We start from the raw sequence: 27,225 nt of genomic DNA on the forward strand, positions 1-27,225 counted from the left end.
ATTAAGACCACCATAAAATTGTACTCCTGATGTGTAATATTGAATTCCATAGACTGAAAGCAGGAAGATGGAGGAAAAAATGAAATGTGAAAGGTTTTTAAAGGGATGAAAAGAAAGGAGAACTATAGGCCAGTAGAAGCATTTCTGAATGAGGCCATGAGAATGGATAAGGAAAAATGCTGGAAATATCTCAAAAATGAAATATCAAAGCTGAAACAATAAAAAGGAGAGTATGTAAATGGTAACGGTTGAGGAAGGAGCCCTTCACTGATTTAAATATTAATACACTAAAATATTTAAAAACAGCTCATGATCCTTTGAAATACATTATGCATGAAAAACTCAATATTCTAATTCTGTTAATAATTTGCTTTATTCATGCTCAAGAATATAGCTTTACAGGCCTGTATATCCTTCTTTCTGTTTTACCAAACCATACCTTGGGGTGTTTTCATGACGTTAACTTGTAAAATTTTTGCATTTTTGTCAAATGTCAATCAACATGTCAAAACCAATGTAAGGCAATGTTTAATAACAAAATAAGAAAAATAGATTTTTATGAAAATTTTAGTATACCGGTACCAAACCAAATATTCACACAATTGTCTATTTCAAAGCTACATGTATATTACGATTAATGCAATAGAGAATATTGAATGACATATGGAAAAATGAGAAATATGTGGGAATAATAAAAATGGTTTTTGGATAACCTAACCCATATATGGAACGTGTGAGTCCAGCTAGAAATGGTGTACATTTGGATTTGCATGGAGAAAGGTAAATTAAAAGTCATCCACTGTCCTTATGATAGGTTTGACCTTTATTACTACTCTGGTGGCCACTCTGGGAACCACACCCTCCTTGGGGTGGACACACGATTCGCTGGCACCAGTGGTGGCGGCGGCGGCGTCTTTGGAGGGATGCGGTCTGAAGATTTGCTTCATAGTGAGAGCAAGCAGAGCAAGGGCAGCACTCTTGGTGATATCAGTGGCGCTCCTCCTTTAGAGAGCCTCATCCACACCAAGTAAGCTGATCATTTACTGACATTCACAATTCTGATTTCATAAGTTATGATTTTTCATTTTTTATCTGGTTTGTGTCTATGATCATTGCTTTATTAGACTATATGAAATAAGTTCTGACATCAAGTTACATAAAATAGTATTTATCCCATTATATTATAAATATAGTGGTGAAATTTTATCTATTATTAATAGAATTGTAAATTTTAGCAGTTTTATTTTTAGATCTACATGCTGAGTACAATATTACATTTAATTATGAGTGATTTTTATGTGAATTACAAAATAAATCAGATTTTTAGAGAGAGAAATTGAACAAATATCACCAGTAAATCATTGAAATCTCTAAAAATGAATGAATATTATCAAACAGCCATTCCTGACTGGTCTTCAGAGTGCAAACGCTATATTCATTGCATTTTATTTAGCTCCTTCAGTCATCCTTCTTCAAGCAGGAGCTTTAATTTTACATTTGACATGGTCAGCTGATTCTCATCCAAATCTAGGGATTGGATCATGCCATTACACCTGTCTATTATTTATCACATCAGGAATAGGCAGTAAAACATTATCCGGTTTGGTCAAACCAACTCCCAGCAATTCTTGTGTACAGTACGAATTAAATCAGATTAAAATGTTGCATATTACTCTTTACATTAGGACATTAGGCATTATAAAAGTTTGAACGTTAAATTGTTTTCTGTGCATTTCACAGTGCCCAAGTACTAATGGGTCATTCAGACCATAATGGAAAATATGCTTATATACAGACTGAAAACTAAACCTTAGGATTTGCATTTTGAGTTTTCATCTTCCATTATCAATTGCTGAATGTAGGGAGCTTATGAGACAACATTCTTAATGGCAGGATCTACTTATCAAATACAGAGCATATGGGAAACGTTTCATTGGACGAAATGATGATACCCAAATGCTCTGCTTGAGTTTTATGAAAGGACAAACAGTTCATTGAGTCCTCAGATTACTAATTTCTGTATTCAAACAGAAAATAGTAATTTGAGTAAATAGCTTGCAGAAGCATTGTAAATTAAATTAATCTCGAATATACTTACCAAGTATTATTTGTAATTGCTGTATTTTTTGCAATTTTGTGATGGATGCAAGACTATGTTGTTGCTCATCCAACAAAATAACATTTTATTACATTCTTATGGCAATAAAAGGCATTTTGCAATTACAGCCTCAAGAATGACTTGATTTTATGATAATTGCAAATAAACAACAATTTTGAACATAGATCTAGAAACACCCCTCATGATTCCACCATCCTCCTGAATATTGTGAATTGCCAATATAAAATCATCTATCATTTTGTTAGTAAGTATGATTATCAGAAAAGGATATGCAATATATATTTCCAGTCCATTTTGACAGATAAAACAGCATTACGATTTTAAAACATTTTCAACAAAAGTTAAGCATCAATGTTCTGGGCTTCCCCTAAATATAAGCAATAAGTTTCAAAGACCAGCCGCTCAACAGATTTGCCAGTTGCTTATATATTGGACAGATTAACCAAAGAGCATGCTTCAAATTACCCTTCACATATGAGGGATATGACTGTAAAATTTTTCTTAGGCTGCGGATTTAATTAACCAGAGACGACGAAATGTCTTTTCCAGAGATAAAATACACATTCACCAGAACAGAAACCTATGAAAATGTACTCCTATATTCCAGCAATGGAAATACAATTTAGAGGGAAAAAGAATTACTGAATTCTGACCAGCCAGTTAGTAAGTCTGTCTTCCTCAGCCCACCTTTAAGTTGTGAGAGTTAATAATGGGGACACTGAGTAGATGTGTTAAAAAAATACTAGCATAAATGTTAGCATAGGGCACATTTTGCATGGTGTGGAAACTTGCTCATTGAGCAAGCTGATTAGTGATTTTGTAGGGGAGACAAACGACAGCTAAGGTCATTTGAGCTGTTAGGGATGGATTGCAAAGGAATGGGTGGAGAGAAATCTGGCATTGGCATTAGCCTACTCTTGTCGAAAGGCACCAAAGGGTCTGCAGTTTAACATCCCATCAGACGGACGTCATACTCGCTCAAATCGCTCTCCATAAAAGCAAGCTGATAGATGTAGATATGAGACTTTTGAGATATGGGTGTGGAGAATGGAAAAAGTGAAGTGGACAGAAGGAAATAAATGAGGAAGTGCTAGGCATGGTATGGGAGGAAATGGGAGTTTTGGAAGAAATCCAAAGGAGGTGGGAAAGATGGATGCAAAGCATTTTGAATAGCAATGGGATGTTGAAGTCTGTGTAAGGGCGGAGAATGTTAGGCAAGCAAAGAAGGGGAAGGAATAGGATAGGCATGTTGGAGGGAATGAAGGGAGGAAGGAAGTATGTGGAATTGAAGAGGGTTTACTATAGTGTCAAGTGCCAGATTTTGCCTTGTTTGGCAAGGCTAAGTAATGTAGGTGTGTAAAGTTTGTGTCCTTCCAATGGCTATCATCAATGGTTGACCACCACAAAATAATAATTACATACCACAGGAGTACAGGAAATTCCTGAAATGTTCTGGGAGTGTTTGGATCTAAACACTCTCCAATGGGTGAGTCATAAGGAATATTCATCAAATACTCAAGCAAACTTACATTGCATTTTGTGCAACTGTTTACATTTGCAATATTACTTAGGCCTCACAAATCAGTTTCTAGGTAATTATAGTAATGACTATACTTTTACACCATGCCAAATGTAAAAACTCGAAAATAGTTAAATAAAAATGAAAACGCTGAACCATTTTTCACTCTCCCTGGAGCATTAGACCAATGCGATATCCTTCTTTTGGAGGACTTTCATTTAACCCTACTGTGGGCTCACCGAAAGTAATGAATGATGACTGGATATATTGCCAGCACTGGGTGAATTACTGTCTATGATTACCTCTTCAATTATGGCCAAATGTTTGGGGCCGATATTGGGCCAACTTATAAAAATAGTTTATTATGATATTAGCATTAATTATTAGGGAAAGTGACTGACAGTGGAGGTTATTTTCACCATTTGATATTGGAGGGTAAATTGGTAATGTTTGGATGTCCGAGGGAACAGAGGACGTGTGGAAAGAAAGTTGGTATTAGTCTACTCTTACTGATAGGCCCACTGTTAAGCATCCCATCCAACAGATTGTGCCCTCTTCAGAGAAACTCAAGTAGGGATCTGAACACCACTGAAAAATCATGGCACCCCTAGGTTTTGAACCTAGGCCTTCAGGATGGAAAGCCAGTATATTACCCATTGCACCATCCTGATCCCTGCCATATTACTGCACAACCCACACCCATCATTCTTAAGGAATTTGAGTGTATTGAATGAAATAAAATTGAATGCAAAAATTCAAGACTGCCAAGCTTATTTTTAAGAATTACCATTGAAAGGAGCCATGTACTTTAAAAATATATAACACTAGATGAAAATAGACTTTTAATTTTAATAGACTTTCAAGAAAGCCCCAAGAAACCCATGTCAAAATTAAAGCCCACTTGCATTCATATTTCATCTCTCTATTGTAGTTAACAAAATAAATATTTTCAATTACTTTTTAATTTTTTGTGAATTATGTAATTCAATTTTTCGTAGAAACCTCAACTGTACATGGCAAAACCCCCTCTTTCTTTCTACACAACCATTTATGAGTAAGGTGGGATGTCAACCATAGGTACAGTCAAGGATTTAAAAAGTTTACGTTTATCTAGAAACTAGTCATAAGGGTGTTTCTAGTTTTATTGCGTTTATGGATGAGGTGAATATGCGGTTGAAGAAGAATACCAGTTCTTCAGAAGACATTTTTGATGGAGAATTGCTGAGAGAGATGAACAATAAAGACGTTTTCCCTTGAAATTTTCTCTACATATTCCAGGTAAGCTTTTGATTTCTCAGTGATTTTATTAATTATGTTTATCAAATAATGTTATTTAAATGACATCCATAAGGAATGTCTCATATGATGCATTCCATAACTTTTAAAATTACAATTCTTGATTTTTCATGGGTTCTCATATTTCAGTCATAATCTAAAATCCATTCCTCCAAAAGCAAGGATCTTTACCATGGTTGATCCCATAAATGGTAGTGATGATGCTGTGAGTCGTATTTGGATAATATCGACCTTGGAAAGCAGTGATAAGTGATTACGCAAACCACATGGCTTAAGTGAGTATTTGTATATCATTACTTAACCATTTTTGTACATTCCCTCCAATTTTCAAGTATGCTCAACTTGCTGTACATCAACAGGTCAGGATAATGGAATGAGTATTTTCTTTATTCACGGGCATTCAACCATTACAGTTTTATTCATTAGTCTTAAAACCACATGACAGAGTTAAAACATTAATACAATAGCTTTTAAAAAAATTTAATAGCTAAGCCTTGAATTTAATTTCTAGATTCAAGTTCTATATGATAGAACAAAAAACAATTGAAATAACAAAAATTACTAAAAACTAGTCTAAAATCAAACCCTTTAGTTTAGACTTAATATTCAGCATCATATTCCACGTTTTCAAAAATATTTAAAGATGTATTCACGAAACCATAGCTATTACAATACTTGTTGCATTGTCCTATTACCTAATACATAGGGAGATATTTTTAATAATTACCACAAGAGGAAGAATTTCAAAAAGAGCACAGCTCCTAATGTTAGCTGAAGGAATACTAAAGATTATAAGAGAGTAAGCTGGAAGAATTAATGACATTACTGAAAAAATATGCAAAAAGAACATTCAAGATGCCTCTTGCATGTCAAATGAGTACAAAGAAGAAAGATTTATGCTCTGCATCAATGATTTCAGACTATTATGAGCTGTTCCCAATTTGAATCCATAGTTGAGTACCCTAGTAAATTTGTTTTGAATGATATCTTATTTGAGGATTTGACTTTTGTAATCATCATTATCAGTATTTCAAGCCTAGGATTGGTTTACTGCAGCCCACATTCTACTATATTTAAATGCAAGGCTGCATGTTCTAGGGAGACTAGGTTGGTGGTTTCCCGTTGCCTTCCACATCGCAGTCCTGCCGCCGATACTGTTAACTTCATTCTCACTCGCAGTTGTGGCAGCTGATGCTGGGCCAACCCACTTGGTCTGCGCCACCAGTGCCTAATTGTGAAACTGTTACTATCCACCATGGGTTCAGGGAAGCTTTTCAGTAGGAGTCTTTTTTTCTTGTTATCTCGTTCCGAAATGCCATTATTGTGGTTTTTCTGTTTATGTGTGGTTGCCTCGTTCCGATAAACAATTTACAAATTTTTCTAAGCTGGAAAAAATTTTGTAATAAGGATTCTATATGAAGGAACTCTAAAGGGATTCTTGTAAATATTTAACAATTGAAAAAACTGCAACCTAGAGCAAAGTATATGTATTTACACATCTGCCATTTAAAACCCAACAGTTTATGAGCCTTAACTCCAATTTCCTCTGTTAGAATATCAAAACACAGTCTATTGTCTGAATTAATCCATAATTTTGGCACAATTTCAGCTTTTTAAAGAGCAAATTCAATCAAATGATAATGATATAAGATGGGAGCCTTGTTTCACAAACACGCGATTCCTTGCATGCAATTTCATCAAACAATTCATGTTCATGCAAGACAATGCTACAATTCCTTGATGCCATTACAGCAGCCAATTGGACAACTTAAAGTGGGATTTAGGTATGTATTTATTTTTTATTTATTTCATAAGAATACAAACTTTGGGTAATCTTCTATGCCACTTGTGATTTTATAAATTTTATGGGGAGGCCATTTTTGTTCGATTGAGTGTTTTATGCCTGTAGCAAACCATTTAGTAAATATACTACCAAATATACAGCATGTTGACATAAATATGTGAACTGCATCAAAAGTAATGAAACAGTTTCGTTCAGTCAATAAATTGGCCCAATTCACATTATATTATTGGCTACTAAAATCATCAAAATCACACTTTTTAAAATTATAAAGAGCAATGGGAATAGTATCAGTGTATGCTCTTCTATTTGCAAATTTCATGTCAATGTTTCTAGGTTGATTATATAAGTATTAACTTAAGGGTCTTAATCCATAGGAACACCTATCTCTTCACGATATGAGAAGGTCAAATGTAGTTATGTACCAAAAAGTTTTGTATTCTGCTAATATGCTTAAGAACCTGGATGGAAAAGTATTCAATAATCTAGCTGATTTGAGGAGAAAAAACCAGTGGTACCAGTAAATAAACCTAATCTCATGCATAGAGGACAATTGAGTTATCATAGTTACAAGATGGATATTGCCTGCCTGTTAAGCCAAAGGCCTATCAATAAATTTTTTCACCTGCTAGTAAATATGATACTTATGGTTATTGCTTTCTCATAATGTAATACTTCAATACATACATATTTCTATGCTGTTGTTGTTGCTGTATATATTACTCTATTTCTGGAATAGAACTGGAAAAAAAGGTAATTTTAATCAGAAAATTTTATATCCTAAGTATTTATATTATACATGTACTCGATCAAGATAAGATGGCATTCTTGCCATTCTTTTTTGTGTGTTCAACAAATAATTTATAATAAGCTCCTGATCATCTAGGTTTCATAGCTTCATAAATATAGGTAGGTTGTTTGTAATGGAATTCTTTCAAAGATCAATTTTATCTTTCTCTTCTATTTGCAGATCAGCATCTCTAAGTCATCCTTTGATCCTAAAAATTAACCTCCAAAGGTATTATAGTGCACGACTTGCAATTTCTTCCTGCTGCTTGGTTAGTCATTTAGATATTTTCTGTGTTAATGGATATTAAATTAGATACATTTATTATGAAATGTATTCGGCATTAAGAGATTTTCATTTGAAGACTAGAGAATTAAAAAATATTTGTCTGCTAGAAAAGTGGCTTTAGGGTCAGACAATGTCAAATCAGCTATTTTTTCTCAGAATGAAACTGCGGACTCAGAATTCTATAAAATGTAATGTGATTTGTCTATTGCCATTGTTTAGAAGAGGAACAGTAGAATTGTAGCCTCTTACATGAAACGATTTCTGAAATACAAGTGTTCGAAGTTTAGATAAAGCCCCTCAGTTACTACATACTGCAGTAACCATGGGCTTTACTTAGCATTTCATTCATAGTTTTCATTGAATGAAAAATTCTGAAAATTCTTTTTATAATAAAGCTTTGAGTGAAAACTTCATAACTGTCTTTTATTTTCCTAAAAAACAATTATAACTGCATCAATACCTTCTTTTGTGGGGAAACATTCAGAACTGCATAAATGTTAGCCACATTTTATACTGAGAAAGACAATGATTGGTTAAACTTACAAAGCTGCTATTAATGTACGGGCAAACCTTCCAGAAAAAAACTTTAAAGAGTCCTGCTGTGTAGTCTTAAAAAAATTATAAGAACATAACACATAATACTAACTTTCATGCTAAAATTTATCATCAGTACTCACCAAGAAACAAACGGAAAAAAGAGAAGTTGGAGAATACTTCTCACAGTCATGATGTACACATTTCAGGTCGCATATAATATCCACTTAACTCAAAGAGTTTCATTTTAGACATTTCTGCCAAAATAATGTCAGTGTTTTAATATTATAACTATATATATATATATATATGAAAATGGACCTTATGCCATACACATGCAATTAAACATCGAAACAGGAATGAATACTATTACTGGTGTAAGAGTGTAAGTTTCAGGGAAGAAAATTGAATGTTAGCTGAGAACAATTTATTGCCAACTGTACGTATCAATAAAACACATCAAACTTGATAACATTTATTATAGTGGTTAAGGTTGAGTTTAGATACAAAAATGAGTTTGCATGATACCTACATGAAATGCAATGTGCTCTACTCCACTGTCATTCAAGTTTCTTCACTTCCAATCAGTTTGCTCTTGGAAACACATAGAGGAGTTAACAGTGTGCAGGGTTGGCTAAGAACTCAAATATGGATACCATAGGATAATAAGACTCACAAAGATATGCAGAAGGTTTAATGCTGCTGAGTTCTCAGAAAAAGACATGAAATTAATTAAATTGACAGGCAATATTCCTGTTGCATCTTTACAAACAGTTTGCTATCCATAACTCTCAGCAAATGCAACTCCCTAGTTGGTGTAAATGTGAAACCTGTTACTGAGGTGTGATGCCACTGTGAAAGAGGCTTTCTGCCACATGCAATGATGATTTTCTCTCCAAACTTTTATGCCACAGCAAAAATGTAATTTGTGGGAAATTTAGCCCTCATTGTATTACCAATGCACTTATTTGAAACTGTGACCTACCATCTGTTATCCAATGGCAGTGGTTAGGCAACAAAAGCAGAATGAAAAATCTAGTTATTGACAACAATGCTCTCCTTTCAGTACTATTAAAATACATTACTTTGACTTTGAACAAGTATTCTTTTCATGGTAATCCATAGATATTATCATCCTGCTTATGAGGCTACAAATGCAACATGAGAATGACTAGTCCCATTATCAAAAGGAGTCAAGTGTATCAGCAAGGGGGAATAAGGTTCCAAGTAAAATGTTTTCCTTCCAAGATAAATTTCCCATGTATTGTATTTCATTTAAGGAAAGTTTGTTCTCAGAGATACATTGACCCAAAATTAGGGGTATATTTAATGGCAAATTTCATCTAAGGAGCTTGGAAACTGCTTAATGTTAAAACATTTTTAAAATTTATCATATTTCTTTCCTTGTATTTATTTTTATATGTTCAACAATTTCCCTTTGAATTTGATTTGGAACATTGATGTCTCAAGTTACTGATCAGTAATAACAATAATAATTTCTTTATTCATTGAATCAATATGTTAAATATTAAGGATGTCATAAAGTTAAAATACCTGTAGTTATCAAGCTGAAGGTCAGTTTAATAGGTGAGTGCAGAGAGCTCAACTAACATTAATCCTTATACAGCATGTGAAATTCAGGATAACATTCACAGGGTACTAAAGAGGAGGGGGGGCAGTTCCTTTCCCAGCGCCATCTGTGGTTTCCCAGGAAGATCTGGGGTCTGAAAAGTCACACAACTTAGGTGTATTTGAGGGTGCCCAGAGGTGTCACCTGGAATTAAACCTGTGCCCTCCAATCAGTGGCCCAGTGCTTCACCCACTGGACTACCACGTCCCCCAAGTTGGAATGGCTCAACAAATAATATATTAAAATGCAAGGAAATACAAAAATTTCAACCTTGGGTAACCAGCGCACCTTTGGTGGGGAGGAATGAACAAATTAATATTATAAATGTATTTTGTTTACTAAGAGTTACATCATGATCATGATTTGCTGACTTCTGCAATAGTCTGCATCAACATGGTATTCTCTCCTTGCATTATCAAAATGTACATCAGATCTAGATGACTATTTACATACAGGTTTACAATAGTTATCCTAAATGTAGATAATATTTTTAAGTACATAGGCACTATGCACTGTTTGTAAACCTCTTTTTATGAAGAGAGGTCCACAGGGTCCTCTAGGTGAGGAGATTGCAATGCTAATAGTTTTTTCTGGAAGAGAAAGACTTGCCTCACATTAGGCGTTTCTTCATTGCTCTATTCCATGCATTAAATGGATATTTAATAGAAAAGAATAGATTTTTTTTTAATAGCTGGTAGGAATCAGTATCTAAGTTTTCTCAGTATAAGCAAGAACTTAGGAAGTTTCTTTGATGTGGCAAAAATATGTTGATACAATGTTACCTTGCTGTCAATGTGAATTCTTAACAATTTGATAGTTTTTAATATATTCTCTTCATATTTCCTTGCAGATGGAGAGATGCTCAAGTCACTTGGAATGGAACTGTCCCTCATGTTTAATGAATAAACCTTTGGGTCCATCAGTTGCAGCATGCATTTTGATGGCAAATTTGAATTATTTACACTCATTATATTTTTCCACTCATATGTAAATTTACGTAAAAATTATAGAATCATATTTACTTCATACATGATTTGTACTTAGTTTCAAGTCTCAACTATTAGGACACTCAATGGTATTTTTGGCTGTCCCTTGAGAAGAAAACTGAAAGATCTCCATCACGACATTTGTTAATGAGCTGATAAGAAGTCATTTAGAAGAATGTAAATTTTAATTTTGAACTTTTCGTGCAATCGTATTGGAATCACAATTTCATTGGTTTTTTTTGGTTAACTATTTATATAAAATTCCTAAATAAAAATCAATCATTTGGAATCTAGTATGTAAATAAAAATCACTGAATAAAGCTCTTGGAAAAATACAGTGATAATAACTACTGCACAATCGCCTGCTGCTGTAGTTGGTAAATAGAAGATTTCAACTGCTGACTTTGATCCAAATGCCAGCTTGCTAGATTAGGATAGGTACTAAGCCCCATAGACAGCGAATTCACATATCCAAAGTGGATTGCTCATCCATTTCAAACAAGGATTATAGAATGGAAACATTACCAATCTTTTTTCATACTTGTTACTCCTATTCTATAAATGTATCTTTCGTGGAAATAAAAATGGCCTTCATTTTCTGACTGTTAGATTGAGTCAATTGAAACACCAAAATATTCTGTTTACTCTGACAGATGGTAAATGCAACATCTCTTTCGAAGTACATAATTTTGCAAGTAAATGGAAAGGGGAAATCACATTTTTACTGCCTAAAAATTTCATTTTCCTCTTACTAACAACTTCTGCATCAGTTTGCATCTTAATGTCCATTGGCCTAATGAGCATATGTTTACAATAAAACAGATGCAAACCAATTTCAGAAACTTAAATTCATGATTGATTCATTGAGCCCATATGAATTGGACATTGAAAAGAATTCAGGTCTATTGGTAAAAAAAATCAATATATACTGGGAAAGAGCATTCAATGGAGCATTATGGAAATTTCTGTTCTGACCATATCATTTATGATTTAATGTTATCAGGCCTGCTTTAGTCACATCAAATCATGGTAGTTTTGAATAAGCCCAGAGTTGACCTCATCATGTCTATCAAGAAGTGGTACCAACATAACCCAAGCAATATTGATTCGGCCTGATTTGAATCCAATCAGATTTGGTCTTTGTCAAGTTTAATCAAACCCACAATTGATACATGGAATGTCAAAACGGGATCGATAGGCAATCTTCCTTGTAGATCAGGTCATACCCTAATCATGACTGATCTAAAATTTCTGTGATGGGAGGCTTCTTCTATTAGCATACACGTTAACTTAGCTTCGAAACGCCAGTACAGAAATGTTTGGAAACTAATTGATTCCAAACAGGTACCATATTGCTCTTTCTTTCATCTATATTCACCATCCTTGATCTTCAAGTTCTGTTCGTACTTGTAGACAGAATGCCAAAATTAAAACATGACCCTTTGTGGTTTCTAATAACTTGGTTTTTTAATCAATGGAATACAGAATATTTTAAAAGATATCAACTTATAGAATTTGTTTCATCCGTAAAATATCTCCTTTGCCATGAGATTTTCAGGAAAAATGTCATTTTTGAGAATGATGTAAGGTTACTGCATCAAATAAGAAGATATTTGATGAAATGTTGCAAATTTAAATAACTCACAAAATGTCAAAATTCAAATGAACACTCAATTTTAGTTTCATCAAATATACCAAAATGCCTTATGAATGACAGGTGTTGATTGTGTAGAAATATTGTGTCGACATTATTTTCATAGGCTGGTCGTATATAGGCCACCAACATTGGGCCATAATTGAGGAGATAATCAAAGATGAAAATTCACCCAGTGCTGGCAATACATCCAGCCACTAATCAATGCTTCTGAGGAACCCACATTAGGGTTAAACGAAAGTCATCCTAAAGAGAAAAATGCAGTAGTCTTATGCTCCAGAGACAGAAAAATATTTCACTATTTTCATTGCATTTGGGCCAGTATAAAAAATAGTCATTACTGTGATTTCCGACCAACTGATTTGCGAGACCTTAATACTATTGCAACCATACAAAGTTACTCGGAAAACTGTTTGCAATACTTATGAATGTTCGTTTAGTGTACCCTTAATATTCTATACTATGAGCCTTTTATGAAAGATTTATTGGTATGCCAAATCTCTGTAAACAGTGTATTAGCATTGCAAATGAAATAAAATATATTGATACCAAAAAGGATGTTACTTGATAAAATACACATAACAAGAAAACGAGATAGCTCCATGCTGGTATTATTAGAGGATATGTATCGAGAACTATTCATGATGAAAGTGGAAGGTTGTGAAGGAAAACGGTGAACAGCAAAGTCGGAAATGGTGCAGCAGGCTAAAGCTCCCTCCGAACTGTTACCGCCGAGGCGAAGAAATGAAGGACCTTATTATTATGATAAAAATTCATTAGTTGTTTATAAAACAAAGTTTTAATATACCTACCGGTATAAAATCTTCAATGACAAATATTTGTACTGTGTTGTACGTAATCATACTTTAAGTTCCCGCCACGCAATGCTGATATTGGCGCTGTTCAAAAATTTAGTTGAAATGGTGGCCCATAGATGGCTAATTTAAGTAATCTCTCTTATTGGTTCATTGCCTGATTTCCAGCGGAGTCGTCTGCTGGTTTGGATTATTATTCCCAATGTTTTTGACGACTTTTGTGTTAACTTTGTATTGCACTCTCATTTGAGATGTGGATAATTTTATAGAAGAAAATAAGTTTTTGACTGAACCTCAGAATTCCATGCTATTCAGGGAACGCATCATGAATATTAAATGGCGTTTTAGTGAAGTGATGGTGCCGGAATGCAATTTTTGTTAATAAGAGTCTTGCCCGGCTCTTATCTGTATAGCATTTATATGGTCATTGTAGAAGCCTTTACAAATGACGAAAAAAGTCGCCATGCGTGCGGTTGCTGTATCGGTTTGGATTTTTATTAATTTAGTGTTTGTAGGAATGTGTGGCTACATATATTTGCTTTGGTCACAGTATTGGCAATATGTTGCCCGACACCAACTTGGGACTGCTGCAAGTGCCTCGGAAAGTTTACAATCTGCGTACAGTCAGTTCCGCAGCGAAAGTTCAGATGAAAGGGTATTAGCTGCTGCGTCTGGCGTATCTATGGTTAGTACCAGCAATCAGGGAAAGGCTACGGAACGATCGTCTCACGGAAAGCGTCGTGGTAATAACAGAAGCGTATCATCTGTCATAGTAAAAAACAGCCAACCGCGTTTTCCAAAACCTAGAAATGATCCTGAGGAAGAGTCGGAGTTTGAGGTAGGAAATAAAATTGGTGTGAATGTTACTAATGGCAAATGTGGTGGTGGACATGAATGCTCCGTCAGTCAAGAAGAGCCGGATAGAGTGAGTACTAAGAAGAAGAAGCCCAGTGCTCCTAAATCTTCTCCTCTTCCGCAAGATAAGCTCGATGCTAGCATTGCGGCGTATAAAAGCCAGATGGTAGTTCAGCTACGACGAGTCTTGCTGGAGGAAAGCAGTGTTTTTGCTCGAGATAAGAATGTATATAACGTCCAATATTCTGGTCCAAGAGGTGCTTATACTGGCCGTGTAAGTACTTACTCAGGTCGTTGATAAGTTAAGGACTTTCCCAGGCTCTCGCGTGCAAATTATCGTGGTTTTGCCATTTTTTAATTCTATGGCTGTTATCCAATGTTTACTTTTAACAATGGCTTTAGCGTGGGCATATATTTAGGTTGTATTGTTCAATATTTGAATTTTCCATGGGCTCTCGTTTCCGACTGTGATCAAAAGATCAACAACATTTGTTGAATTCTCATTTCCTGATATGATATGTGTGCTAATGCCCCGTAGGCAGATCCTCCTCTATCAACTCAAATTCTTTGTTAATAATTGTATATTATCAGTTATGACGGATGTTATTGCCATAATTTACTTATTCAGGATTCCATTTATTCTAATCCGTATTCCCTCTTGTCATTACGTAAATAATAAAAAATAAATGAATCAAACTTGATTGGCTAACAGTTTTGGGGACATAGGATGATTATACGTATAATGCGTCGGTAATGTGATTTTTTGAGATAAAATTTAATAGTCGCCTCGTATAAAGTATTTTAGGGTCTTACCTGGAGAGTATTTAACAATGTTTACCACAGCCATTCTTTTGTGGTTTTTTACAACCACAAAAGAATGGCTCTTGAATGGCTGAATGAAAAGTGTAGTGTTTAAATTTTCTGAGTTAAGTACATCTCAAATTTTCTAATCATTTGAGTTAATAGGTGCTTTATGGCGAACCCTATCCAGTTTTTATTGTACCACATCCAGATGAACCAGAGATGGTGTGAGGTGTGGTGCAATAAGAGTCCTTCGATTATTTATAATCTTCCTTGAAAAGTTAATATCATTTCCATTTGTGTTATCCTTTATTTCATTCCACCCTCCAAGAGTAATTGTAATTTTATTGTTTCTTAAAGAACATCGTTGACCAATCTCATGTTGGACCATATGTTAGGAGCAGTATTTCATTTCTTTTGCAAGACATTTTGCAGTTTGAAGGCTACCCTGAAGCATCCAATTATTAACTGTCTGCTTCTTGTAAATGATATGGTACTACCGTCGATGTAGGGTATTCTCAATTATAACCTCTTATGTATTGGGAAGGCAGTTGTGTATACCATTGTTCATTTTTTCACTCCATTCAGGGTTGCTGCTGGCCTCAAAATCGTAAGACCAGGGAAAATTATGGACAGTTTTAGAATTTACCCCATAATTGATTCTATGTATGGAAAATTCTTCATTTTGTCGTAACTTTAATTGTATGGGCAATGGGTTATTCTGAGGATTGGTTTGTAGCAGCCTGCATACTATATCCTGTTCCCTGCCAATCCCTTCTTTCCCTCATAGCTCCTTGTGCCATCATTTTCCCATACCTGCTTCTCTAACTCACCATTTGCCTTCCCCAATGATTCTTCCCCCTTCCATATTCCATTCAATTATGCTCTTTAGTAAACCATCATGCTCCAGGATGTGTCCAGTGAATTTCCCTCTCCTTCTTCCAAGTGCTCACTCTTCAGAATACTAGTTCTTACTACCTCAGTGTATTTCTTGTTACTCTGTCCATCCAGTTTATTTTTGTCAACTTTCAGTAGCTCCACATTGCCATTCTCTCCAATATTCTTCTTCTTTCTGCTGCTTCTTTTGTCCAAGTCTTCCTTTGCCATTCCATATTTGGTTACCATATCCCTCTTGCTTCTTTCATTGCTGGTGATCCTGCTGCCATATAGCAACACTCTTTCATTTGTTCCAGTATATCTTTCCCTAGTCTTGACTGGAAGATTATCTTGCCCTTTTCCACCGCTGAAAATTACTTAGTTTTAATCCTGTTTATCTTGAGGTGGTAATCTTTCATTCCCCCTTCATAGTGGCTAGTCTTCTTATCAGATCTTTCATCTTCTCTGCAAATGCAGCTGCATAATCTGCAAACCGCAGCCTATTTTTCCTTTCTCCTTAAGTTCACCACCACCTTCTCTACGTCTTTTTCTTGATCTCGTGAATTGCCTTCTCAATATATGCATTAATTATAAAAGAATGTACGTTACAATATTAAGGAATACAACAATCAGGATGTATTTGTCTGCTTTGTAGATATTGAAAAGGCATTGAGGAGTGAATTGGGAAAAACTAATGAATATATTGCAAAAAACAGTGGTCAAGAAATTGATTAAAACAGAGAGTTAAACAGTTGTAGTGGAACAGTTGATTGGAAGGATAGGAGGCTGATCCACAACCTGTACATGTCTCAGACTGCTCAGGTGCAATTGAGGGCTGGAGAGTCTGGATGGGAATTTTTAGGAAGGGGTGTATTACAAGGTTGTTCATGATCACCGATGCTGTCCAACGTATATGTGGAGGGAATGATTAAAGAGGCATGGGAAGAACTGGCGATAGGAATTACATTTTTTGGAGAATTCATAAAATCAGATAGGTTTGCAGATGATCAAGCTCTAGTTAGTCAGTCAGCGAAGTGGTTGCTAGCATTTGCTGAGTGCATTGGAAGGTTAGTGGAATGGTCTGGAATGAATATATGTAAACAAATCAAGGATTTTACTGTGTAAAATGAGAGGGCAGAAACTGGCTTTAGTTAGTCAGTCAGCCCTGGGTTTGCAAGTATTTCTATGTGAATTGGGAATTCAATGCAATAGAAATGGGATGAGAATCAATTTAAATAAAATAAAGGTTATGTAGTTTTCCAGAAAGAGAAAGGCTTAGTTAAACGTTGAAATAAGAAGGCAAAAAATGAGGAAATTGTTGCAGTACTGTTTGGCAGCTTGTGTGCATGCAAAAATCTACCTCAAGCAGTAGACCACTGATGATAACAATGCACATTAAATATCAATGGTGATAATGAGGAGCCCTGTCTTTATTTCAGCTTCTTATCTGCTCACCACCTCTAATGACTGCCATGTGTTCTGTTTATGTGTAGTGTATGTCAGTCTCCTGTAATCATAGTACATATCAATTTCCTTTGTGGAATGTAGTGTTTTATTCCGGCCCATGTCAAAGACTTTCACCTGGTCATGCAATGTGGTATAGGTTGGTTGATCTTTCTCCATCCTCTTGGGTAGATCTGAGTAGAGTCTGAGAATGACTTCTCTTGCTCATCTGCTTCTTAAAAAATCGAAAAAAAGTCCTCACTCAAATACTCCTCTGCTTTCTCCCCCATTCACAAGTTACCGTAATAATGTTACCATAATTTTTTATGCACGGGTGGTCGGGCTGATTGTTCTGAAATTATCACGTTTTTCAGACTTTTTGTTTTTCATTGGGATTTGTACTGCCTCCTTAATTTGTTTATCAGCAATCACATGCAATAGCAAAACCAATAATTGATTCCACTAATAAGTTGGGACCTTTCATTTTGGATTAATCAATTATGGACGACTGGTTAACCTAATCTATTAAGCTTTTGAATGATCTGTATCCTCAGTCATGGTTTATTGAAAGAATTTTGAGTGGCAATTAAATCTAAAAGCATGATATGTGTATGTGTTTGTCAATATTTTACAAAGTTGATGCTATCTTCATAGATGACAATATTATGCATCAAAATCTATGTACAAATAGTGGTCTAATTATTCAGTTGCTGTGTATATAAAATATATTTTATGGAAAAAATATATATGTACTCCATTTTATTTGGTACAACTAGTTTTGATGCATCAGCAACATCCTCAGGTGGATGACCTGAGGCAGATGCATCAAAACTACTTCTACAGAGTAAAAATATAGTGGAAGGATACATTGGTATTTTTACTGCAGGGGTTCCTATCCTTTATGATGCTTTATGATTGCTTTCCCTACTATCCTTTTCTCTTGTGTCCTTCTCTATGTCTCCTTTTGTGGGTGAAATAGTTCCCCGATGCCATCTTCTGGCCAAGAATCGGGGCAAGTGGTTGACTAAACCCCCCTTAGCAGATTTCAGTGTTATTTACATTTCCTTGATATCTCAAGTGGTTAGAGCATCGGCATGTCGACAAATCCGTGGTTCAACTCCCGGTCAAAAAACTTATTTACATTTGTGATCTGCTCGATTTTGCCTTCCCCACCTCTCCTGTCTTTAATGCCTTTGACATGTGTTCTTATCCCTTTTCCTCATATCTATGTCCATGTGAATGGATATTTGTGCCATTTGGTGGATTTCCATGCACCCAAATGCATGTGGTGCAATTGTAATTTGATGTAGTGAAGGGAGAAGTCACTGAATTTGTGTTTACACTTTAAGGCTCAAGATTTGGTGTGTGAACTGAAGAAGAGTGTGTCTATCAGGATGATTTCCCCCGTGGACAACCCATTTGGTTCCCTTGGCCTGGGGAAATATCTTCATAAAGACTCGTTGTTTGCTAATACTCACTTCAACACATGTGCCATTGTCACCAATGCTGGCTCCCTTTTTGGATCTGACCTTGGTGGTCTCATTGGTACGTAAGAAATACTCATAATTAGTGTAATATTTTGATGAAATCATATCTTCATGTATAATTTCCCCTTCATATTTGCATTATGTGTTTAAACCATCTTAATTTCTTCCTGGGTGCATGAAATTATTTTCAAATTTCACTTTTCTCATTCCCACCCTGCCCCCAATATTGTGTGGAAACAAGTTATTGACATACTTTCATATCAATGGCTACCATTCCTTTATATGACATTGACTAGCAAGCTAATGACACTAGCTACCATCTAAAATTATGGTGTGTATTTATGAAGGGATAATAATTTGCTGCAAATGTGTCTGATGTATGATACTATAAAAACAATGGGAGTTATGGCTGTGTAAATTTGGTTGCTAATGATTAAGAAATGGAATTGACCACCAGGCAAGACAAGCCAAAGAAGGATGAAGAATGAAGACCCTGTGCCAGAGGGATGCAGCAAAACATTGATCAGGAAACATTCAAGCAGCTTAAAAAACTTTGAGGACCACTTCAATTATTACAGAAAATATCAAGACCATTTGGGATAGCAATGGTGTGAACTCGTTGGTGGTGGAGATGAAGGTGAAGTGAAGAGTAGATGTGAAGAGTATTTGGACAATATGTGTGATGGAAAATAAAGGAATGCTGGACTACTGATAGAAGTGGAAACTGCCGGCAATAATGAGAAAGGGACACAATGCCCTCTGTGTTGAATTTGATGATGCAGTAAAGGACTTATGGGCAAAAAAGGCATCGACAATTGACACTATACCCTTAGAATTATTAACAATTCAGGAGAAAAGTTTTTGACACAGTAATTCAACTTAATATGTAGCTGAGAAGAGGAATGCCGATGAACTCAAAGAAGAATGGAATCACCCTTATCCCAAAAAAGAAAAATGTAAAACTTTAGAACAGTTTGTCTGATGACCCATGCATCAAAGCTGAATTCATGAAGGCTAAATAATCTGGGGAAGAGTAGTACTAAATCAAAGACTAGTTTGAACTCAGACCCCTCTTGACTAAAGTAAACAGAAAGATGAACTGACCTTTGTGGCATTCATTGATGTGGAGAAATCCCAAGACAATCCACTGTGGTCTCTCAACGTGTAATAGTTCAATCTCTGTGACCCATCTCTTTCTTCCTTGTCATACCCTGTGTTGCCTTATTCTCCTTTAGTGCTGGGGATGACGTATGTGGAAGGAAAGTCCCCACGAGAGAGAGACCAAATGTGTGAATGCCTCGTGTGTAGTGGGATGATAGATCCAGGAGCAGCCACCAGGGGAGATGCTAAGCCAAGGGAGTTGGCTTCAGTTGTCCAATCTTCAAATTAAAATACTGACGAGGAGAGCTGACAATTATTGTGAGAATACAACGCCTATCCTCTGGCTCTCATTAACTCTTTACCCTTACACCTCCTTGCACATCAACACCTGCTTGTCCCTCTTCTTCTCATCTCAAACGTCCCTTCAATCTCTCTCCATTTGACTGTCCACCACTCCCTTGTCATGTTTTGGATGCATCTTCATTGATCTGATTTTTATATTTCAAGTACATTATGATAAATTCTCGATTATCCATGTTCGGAGGATTACGCGTGCTCTTTCCTCCCCAGTGCCTCAATATTTTAATGAAATTACAATTATAAAGATAGTTAAATGCTTTGAAACTTTGAAGTAATTTTTAAAAGATACACGTGTGAAATACCTCTGCTTTCTTAAAAGTTTTTAATTTCACAAAATAAAAAGTTATCAATTGTTCAATAGTTTCAGCCTCAACTTTGTTATTTATTAGTTATCAATTGTATATACAATTATACAATATATTATATTATATACAATTATACAATTTTATACAATTAGTTATCAATTGTATTTAATGTTTTAACGTAAAAATTTTGTACTCTCTATACTTTGCCAGTATTTTTTCCCGTGCATTTGTTAGCCCTGAGAACTCCTTACTATCCTCTAAGGCAAGAGCAAATACACAGCTTTACTTTATGCTACAAAAAGGTATTAACTACCTAATAGGTATTAATGCAATTGATATCATGAATCTGCATTAGTGATCCTATTTTAAGAGTCATACCTCACCAGCCACGTCCATTTTTCCTGGCAACGTGATTGGTTTAGCTTTCTGAGGACATTATGTTCTGCTATTCAACTCCTGATTTGAAGCATCTCCTTCAAAAGCTTTCAAGCGTAATCTTTAGGCATACCTGCTTATTAAACCTTTGTACTCTGTGCATTAATTTTATGCATTATGTAAAGGAAAGTCTAAAATGTAGTTTTTGTTAAATGTCTCAATGAAAATAACCTTATTTCATGTGATGTGTGCTAAGAATATAGGTGTACATTTTTTGCTTTATTACAAAACCATGCTGAGCCTGCGTGTGGTGAATCAAGCTTTATTATTATTCAATTGATGATGGCTCTCTGTTCTTTTGTGTCTATAATTCCACCCCTTATGAAATGGCTGAGAATTGGAAAAAATGCACTTTCCTTTGCTAAAAAAACTAAATCAATCATACAGAATGGAAAAGGAGCGTCTCCATGCACACATTAGCTTACATCAAGGCCATATTTTCTGGGTGCTTCATTTTTGTGTGTTTTTCAAATACCCATTTCCCATCATGCATCCACTAGCATTGAGTGTTTACTGTAATTGTTTTGACTCTTGTATAATTTCAGAATGGGTAGCTTCATATGTATCCCCCTCCCAGTTTTATGCTTGAAAGTGGTGGCAAGGGAGGCTAGTCCTGCAAGAGTGTATAGCCAATGAAGAAAGACCGTGCTCACTTTGAGAGGCATTGTTCTCACCCTTCGTGACGGGTAGCGCTGTAGTTTTGAAATTGCTCTCCCTTCCTCAGCCCAATGGCCCACTCCTCGGATCCCTCCGTATCGTTTTTGGCTCTTATTGACTCACTCCACCTCAAGTTTCACTGCGCTCATTCTGCTGCACTCATGGAGTGTTATTTTCAGGCAGTGCTAACTTCCGTTGGCACACTTTTTGGTATCTGATGTTTTCATAGTGTTAAGAAAATTATCAAGAGTCATAGCGGTGCAATCATTGCACGTATTATTTCGGAGGTTTTAGTGCTCTGGCGAATGTTGAACATTTTTGATATATATTTACCTTGGATATGTGTTTCTATTTTGAGGAATTGTTTACCTATTAAACCTCAGCCGTTTTTTTCTTTGGCATGAGAATCAACTAAGATTATGAAGAAGAAAGCTTGATATAGCTTTGTGGTTTTGATTTCCAATCAATATGATTTTTGCTCTGTCCATAGCAAGAAAATCACTGTCTTCCTTGAGAAAGGAGCATGTAAATCGTGGATGTTTGACAGTATGACTTTCCTTTCTCATGGGCGTTAATGTCAAGTGGAATCCTGAATGTCATCACCTGGCTCTGTTCATCAGATTCTTGGCTTTTCTAGATTCTCATGATGCTGTGTTGAGGTTTAACCATGCGCCCACCATTGGATACGAGTCTGATGTTGGCAGTAAGACCACGCTGCGCATAGTCAACTCCCAAGTTGTTTCAAAGGCACGTTTCAACTTTCTTCACTCTCCTCTCTACAAGAATATTTCTCTGCTTGCTTGGGATCCCAGCAATTACACCTCAACCCTGGAAGAGGTGAGTGACTTTGCAGTGAGAGTGGACATGACATAGTGCAAGTATATTATTAATTTTATTACCACATGCCGTATATTTAATTAAGTTTGTGTGATTTCTCCCATGTGTTCCTTGGAAGTGCTAGCCATTAGCATGTACATTTGCCATTTTGACTCCCTTAAAGTTATTCCATTATTGTAATTAAGTTCCTGATCATTTTTGCCATCTACTTGTACCTTTAAAAGCCAAGGCTTGTTTAAATGAAGATGCATGCATTAAGATGGATAAGTTTTAGCCATCCAAATGGTGTTTGTGCCAGTGGTTGAGTTTTATGTATTCTATGTTAAATGTTTTTGATGTGTTGAAATGTGCAAATACTCCTATGTTTCTTTCATTATTCCCTCCTGTGCATTGACATTATTCAATTTTTAGTCAATTTCAGTACATTGCATTAGAGCAGAATGCTTTCTTTTTCGTGCGTGACCCAGTCAATGGAATTTAAAAGTATTCCATCTATAAGAACTTACGCTACATATTTGGCAATTAGGCAATGGTACGGCCGATACCCTACCGGAGGCTATTTCCAAATGGGTGGGATGGAATCAGCGTAGAGCTCCATTCGTTACAAATTTTGCACTGCCGAGACATTGGAGTTTGGATACTGAATTAAATGCCAAACTTGATAGTCAGGAGAAAGAATGTCTGGGTGCAGTTTACGTGTGAGTTGGCTGCCCTCCATGTAAGATATTGACTCTCTTAACATGGCTAAATTCAAAGTAGCACCAGTTAAGAGTGTCTTATTACCATACCTAACAGGAGCTTAATGCTATTCTCCTGGTTGCCCTTCTAAATCATCATGAGAATTGTGTAAAACCTTTTTGACCAAAGACTGAAGATGGCAGCACTCTTCAAAAGAAGTTAGGGAGTGTGTTCCTACATGTGTTGAAGGCTACTCACCAAAATTCCAGCCATTGTAGACTCTTAGTTGTTGTTTGAAAATTGTTTGAGACAATGGTTGTTAGGGCTTTTGTGAAAATGCTGATCAAAGACGAGTGGATGCTGTGTGTGGGGGTGCCGGAAATTATGTTAGCGCAGGCGGTGCTAGGAAATACTAATAAAGCACATATAAAGCGTTTGAATGAACAGCAGATTTATTCTGAGTGCTGTGGACAACAGACCAAGGTCAACACGGAAAGATATATGCCATGGGCGCCACGTGCACAAGAGGGATGAACGCTCAGCTGGGGTTGAGGCGTGACTACTTCCGCATGGGTCAAAATGCCTCCTCGTGGGTCGTGCCTAGGGTGACACCTCACGGCACACCCCTGAATTTCACAAACAAATGAACCGCCACACTGTGTACATGGACTCTGCAGTATCATTTATGAGCATGAAGTTTTGAGCAGCTGAATTAAAGCATGGCTGTACCAGTTTGGCTGATGATGAGCGTCCAGGATGGCCAAAATCTTCTACAATCACCAATGACTTCAAAAATGTTTACCGATTGTTACTAAATGGCTATTGAATTGAGGTTATGGAGGTAGCAGAGGCAATGGGCATATCAAAAGAATTCATTTGACATGTATGTTGACTGAAGACTTGGACATGTGTAAGCTATTTGTGCATTGGTTCCCACGTTTGCTCAGTTGTGACCAAAAACGCATTCAAATGAACATTTCTAAACATGCCCTGTTGGAGCAGTTTAAGAGAAGGGAGTAAGATTTTTTTGCATGGATTGATAACTGTAGATGAAACTTGGATCCACCATCTTACTCCATGGACAAAAAGAAGCCTAAACAGTGGACTGCAGGGGGTTAACCTGCAGAAAAAGGCAGAGTTCAGTCATCTGGGAATATGATGGCGACTTTTTTGGGATAGTTATGGAATTGTGTTCATCGATTATCTTCAAAGAGGTAAAATAAGCAAAAATTGGTAAAAGAGGACTGCGTTTGAAGGTGAGGAAAGTGCTTTTCCATCAGGACAGTGCACCTGCTCACACTTTGGCAGTCACTATGGCTAAAATTCACGAATTTCACTTTGAATTGGTTGACCACTTGCCATAATCACTTGCTGTGTGTAGTTTGAGAAGTTTCTGGGACAAACCAGCATCCATGGCATCGTGAGGCTTGGTGGATAAGCAAGCTCTGAGTCAAAGGCAGCAGAGAACTTCATTGATGACTTTGAGAAGCTCATAGATTGTGAGGGTTACCTGCCACAGCATGTTTAAAAATTCTGACAAAACAGGTCTCTCCCGGAAGCAGATACCAAAGCAATTCCATATATGTGCATGTAACAGTGGAGGAGATTGCATTGCGTGGCCACAAGCCAATGAGAGGCCATCTCACGCTGCTATTTTGTGCCAATGCAATTGGAATTTGAAAAGGCAAACTTCTGCTTGTTTACCCTTGAATGAGTGTAAATTCCAGAAGAGCAGGCTAAATGCCATGTGGAGGTTATGAGAAAATGTTGCGTAGTACTGTGGAAATGAAGCATTGCTCTTATAAGACTAGCTATGAGTACTAAAAATTTATTCAATGATGATGCTGAGTATTATTTTTACTAAATTTTGAAGCATTGGAAAAAGCAAATTTCTCTAGACGCCTATCTTGTAAAAATGATTTAGGAATGTATCATGGGTAAAGAACTAATTATGTTGATCCTTCTTTGTTTTTACAAATTGAGTTTCCATTCCAGGATGCTTCCCTTTGCAGCAGAAGGAAAGATGAAAATGATCCGTGATCCCAAATAACGTGGGACGGTCATTCAATAAGGAAAGAGACAAGGTCTCTCATTTTGAAACTATTCAATGAATCTTTGCCATTTTTTCAGGGGTATTAGTTGGCAATCCTAGGATGAGCTCTGATCAGCTGTTCGATTATTTTATATCAACATTACCTTAGAATCTTCAGTTCACCATGGCAAGCCCATTGGAAGATTGCACCATGGAAGAACAGCGCTTTATCATTAGATTTTTAGTTGTGGAAGGTGTAAAAGCAAGTGAAACACTTTCTAAAATGTTGATAAAATACAGTTATGATTAAGTAGTATGAACCATATGAATGGTTGCAAGTGGGTTGATCAGTTATAAAATGGCCAAGCAAGTGTGGATGATGAACCCCAAAGCAGATGTCCAGTCAAAGTTTCTGGTCCCTCCTAGGAAGCAAGGATCAATTGACTTATTTTCGATAATAGAAGAATTACCATTGAAGTGATAGCCAAGGAAGTTTAAGCAAGTGTTGGAACTGTTCAGAATATCATTCATAACCACTCTAAGTGCAGGAAAACGTGTGCAAGATGGGTTCCCAGGCAGCTTACTGATGTTCATTAAGACTTTAGACTTTCTATTATTCAAGACTTAAAGTAATGAAGTTTGATTGAAGGAGATACTTTTTTTGAACGAATAGTGACTTGTCACTGTCATCATCACTACCCTCCTGAGACAAAAAGACGATTATGGAGTTGCCAGCTCTCCCGTTTGAAAAGAAACTCAAGATTCAACCCTCTGCAGGTGAGTGATGCTGACCATCGTTTTGGGACTCACAGTGTCCAGTCTGCTGTGGTTTCCTTGAAGATCAGAGAGCTCTCAATAGCCAGTACTAATCTGAAATGCTGGAACACAAACTGAAACCAGCTATCAGGAGTAAAGGTCATGGACTCATGGCAAAAGTAGTCATTTTTCAGCATGACTATGCCCGCCTTCACGTATCCCTGCTGAGGTGTAATAAGTTTCAAGAATTGGTTTGGGAGGCCTTACCTAATCCTGTGTATATGTAGTCCAGACCTTGCCTGGTCTTATTTTACGTTTGGACCACTCGCCAATGCTTCCCCTGGAAAAAGATTCACCAGCAAGGAGGACACCATGGAAGTGTTGCTAAAGTCGCTTCGGGACCAATCGAAAGAATTCAGGAATTAAGAAGCTACAAGAAAGGCGGGATGAGTGCATAAATGTTGAGGGCGATTATTTTGAACGATAGTCCAAATTTCCTAAGAATTTCCAATGAACTGTTGTTGAGTTATAGCCATTTGTCTCTTTACTTATCCTTGAATGACCCTCATATATGTAATTTTCTTTGAATAGTACTTTTGCATAATATATTTTTTTGGCATTGAATGCATTTTCATATTTTACATTAATACATTGGCAAAAATTGTTGCACTAAATTAGTGTTTTGCTTTATGAGAAAGATCGTGGAATGGATTATGCTCATTGTGCAAGGTTCCACGGCCTTTAAAAGCTAGGGGTAAGGGAGGTGGTGACAGAAGTGATGAACATGGGGGTCTATATTATACACATATCAGTGAATGGAGAAAATGGTAATGCCCACTGCAGTAAGCCATTGCAATGCGGTTTTGAGTGCCATTGCTAGCGCTTACTTTTGAATTCTGCACCTTTTTATATCGCCACATATTTTCAAGATGGTTAAGCAAAATTAATTTTTGTATAATGAAACTCGATCTGGAAAAAAGGTGTAAAATGGAGACACTGCATGCTATAGCTCTTTTCAATGTAATCCTCATGCTAGTACATCGTTGCCCATGTTGCATTGAGTTATAAAGTAACTATTTCCCTTTATAAATATCTGGCGACATGCATTTTGTTTAAACTAAACTATGCATGACTTCAGCCCTAATCAAGATTTTCATCCCATTTCCCCTCCAT

General features: G+C 36.3%; 2 protein-coding genes across 2 annotated transcripts in view; both read left to right on the forward strand.

The window, feature by feature from the left end:
* The window catches only part of LOC139689343 (inactive ubiquitin carboxyl-terminal hydrolase MINDY-4B), a 56,064-nt gene extending 45,081 nt beyond the window's left edge, over positions 1-10,983 (forward strand). Inside the window, 2 exon segments of the mRNA XM_071586426.1 lie at positions 815-1,027; positions 10,825-10,983. Coding sequence (XP_071442527.1) covers positions 815-1,027; positions 10,825-10,873 — 262 coding nt within the window. The 3' untranslated portion in view covers positions 10,874-10,983.
* A 2,587-nt stretch (positions 10,984-13,570) lies between these two features.
* The window catches only part of SiaT (beta-galactoside-a-2,6-sialyltransferase), a 45,572-nt gene continuing 31,917 nt past the window's right edge, over positions 13,571-27,225 (forward strand). Inside the window, exons 1-3 of the mRNA XM_071586316.1 lie at positions 13,571-14,558; positions 18,754-18,949; positions 22,387-22,586. Of these exons, the coding sequence (XP_071442417.1) occupies positions 13,875-14,558; positions 18,754-18,949; positions 22,387-22,586 (1,080 nt within the window). The 5' untranslated portion in view covers positions 13,571-13,874. The remainder of the gene's footprint in view (positions 14,559-18,753; positions 18,950-22,386; positions 22,587-27,225) is intronic.

The sequence above is a fragment of the Hetaerina americana genome, unplaced genomic scaffold (assembly GCF_022747635.1).
Source record: "Hetaerina americana unplaced genomic scaffold, ioHetAmer1.1.p SCAF_22, whole genome shotgun sequence".
NCBI classification, from domain to species: domain Eukaryota; kingdom Metazoa; phylum Arthropoda; class Insecta; order Odonata; family Calopterygidae; genus Hetaerina; species Hetaerina americana.